The sequence below is a fragment of the Palaemon carinicauda genome, chromosome 1, assembly GCF_036898095.1.
Source record: "Palaemon carinicauda isolate YSFRI2023 chromosome 1, ASM3689809v2, whole genome shotgun sequence".
NCBI classification, from domain to species: Eukaryota; Metazoa; Arthropoda; class Malacostraca; order Decapoda; family Palaemonidae; genus Palaemon; species Palaemon carinicauda.
Genome location: NC_090725.1, coordinates 164,644,579 through 164,647,012, shown reverse-complemented (window position 1 = coordinate 164,647,012; position 2,434 = coordinate 164,644,579). Strand labels below are relative to the sequence as shown.

Below are 2,434 nucleotides of genomic sequence, written 5' to 3'. Positions count from 1 at the left end.
TAAGTGCGGTAATGCTTGTACAAATTGGTATTCGCCTTCAAGATCTGCAAGTAGTCCAGTTTCTACGAGAAAATTGAATTATTAAGTTAAGTGAAAAGGCGGTTTATGATCGTGTTGTCAAAGACTTCAAAGCAAAATGTGTCACAGTTAATAGGGTTTCATTGAAAGTAACAGACGAAAGTTCAATGTTTACGTTTGTGTCTTAAGGCCCAGATACACTGTCAATCATGATTGTGGAATCTAAGTGGTTGTGCAGGCATATCCTTTAGTGAGTAGGTGGGATTGACAGTTTGCGCAGATGATTGAGTAGTGTTTGCCTAATCATAGTAGTTACACAATTATGACTGATAGTCTGTAGCGATGATTGCGCCAACAGCTTAGTCTTTTCTTTGGTACCATGGCGAGCGCACAAGACTCCCAAGATTTTTGGAGGGAGTTTATTCAACTCTATAGAGATTTTTCTGCTTTGTGGAAAATTAAAAGCGATGATTATAAGAACAGAGTTTTGAAAAGTGAATGCTATGTCAAATTAATAGAAAAAATGCATCTACTCTTGTTAAGACTATGCTATAGATGCTATGATCAACTTAATGCATTATTTGTTAATCCGAGAGTCTTTCCAGGGAACAGATCCTTCATTATTAAAGTAATTACAAAATGCTTCCCTTAAATATTTAGCAGATGAAGTTACATTATGTGCGCACGTTGGTGCCAGTGGAATAGGTTGGTTGCCATACCTCTCTTTCGCTTTATTAACCATTCTTATTCTCATCTTCAACATCTAAACCATCTAGATATGCTTGAGCATTTCGTTTCATTAAGTAATTATGGAGATAGCAACCTGCCATAATTATTATTGAAGCCTTTGCTAGTGACACATTAATCGTTGACAAAAGAACTCTAAATCGAGCTGACATAATCCCAAAAACATTTTCAACGATGCGTCTTCCTCGGGATAATGGGTAATTATAGATGGCTTGAGATTTGGTTAAGTTACTATGTGCAAAAGGCTTTATTAAGTTATCCAGTAGAGGAAATGCATCATCTGCAACGAAAACAAAAGGCATAGCGTCAGGGCAGCCGGGTAAAGTGGTTGGTCCAGTGATACTTAATTTCTTTTCTTTCATGTTCTTACCAAATTTTGTGTTAGCAAATACTCCACCATCTGACACTCTACCATTGGCACCTACATCAACCATCATAAATGCATAGTGAGCATTAACAACAGCCATAAGCACAATGCTAAATGTATGTTTATAGTTAAAATAATATGATCCAGATCCAATGGGTTTCTTGATTTGCACGTGTTTCCCATCGATTGCCCCAATGCAATGGGGAAACTGTCAAGTTGCTCCTCTCTGCCCCTGCAGATTACGAAAATTATCTACGCATGGATAGAGAAACTTTCATGGATTTGCTAGGAATGACTACGCCCCTCATACAAAAAATTGATACCAATCTTCGGGATTCCATTTCAGCATGTGAAAGGCTTTCTAGTACTTTAAGCTTCTTGGCTACTGGACAAACATTTCAGGAACTAATGTTCACCACAGCTATCTCTCCACGTTGGTGGTATCATCATGGAAACCTGTAGTGCTATTTGCACTGTATTAAAGTAATGTATTAAGGTAGGTTAAATAAGGTGCAAATAACAAAAGTATTTATTAATAATAGTTAGATTACTAAATGACAAATTCTTTAACACCATCACCAAATACCTAAGAAAATATATTTTCCCTTGGGAACAAAAAAGGGGGGGATCCTGATGCCAATATGCCATAAGGTATTTAGTTTTCCAAGCTGTACTGGGGATTATTCAAAAGGTCTGACGTTGTGTAAACACGGACTCCAGTCGTATCTGTTATATTTCAGATTATAATATTACCTCGACTTGTGGATGCTCCCCTGTCAGAGGACAGTACAGATATGGGCGTGGAAGACCTACTTTGAATAATATTTTCATTAATCTTAACACTGTGTTTATGCAATGTACTTAATTTTGCCTCAAAAAGAATATCATTAATAGCCTTCCTGGCATATATTTGCTGTTCTGCACTAATTTCCCTAAATTTGAGCCCAGCTCATGGCAAAAATATCAATGAAGTCGTTACTTTGCTTGAGATGAGAACATGTAAGTGAGAGTGCTTCATAACGTTTACTCTGCATTTCCAATTTCTGTATTTTCTTTGAGACGTCTGAATCTACCTGCTGTGACTTACTGCCTAATGTGGATGGGTCTTGCAAAACATAAAGGGAGATTACTAGGAATATTTTGATTTCTTTATGCTTCATAAAAAAATTGAGAAATCTTAAGATTTCTATTGGTTACTATCTAATTTCTGGGTGCATGCAGGACCGACCTCTGCCAGGCTAGGAAGTATGATCAATTAAAAATTCCAGTTAGGCGAAGTGGTCAGGTCAAAATAGCCTAATG

The 2,434-nt window shown here is 37.0% G+C and overlaps 1 protein-coding gene across 1 annotated transcript; it reads right to left on the bottom strand.

Annotated features, from left to right (window-relative positions):
• Window positions 1–752: 752 nt before the first annotated feature.
• LOC137623173 (uncharacterized) lies at window positions 753–1,232 on the bottom strand. Its single transcript, XM_068353912.1, has one exon. It carries the CDS (start codon window positions 1,230–1,232, stop codon window positions 753–755), a length of 480 nt encoding a protein of 159 aa, XP_068210013.1.
• Between the last annotated feature and the right edge of the window lie 1,202 nt (window positions 1,233–2,434).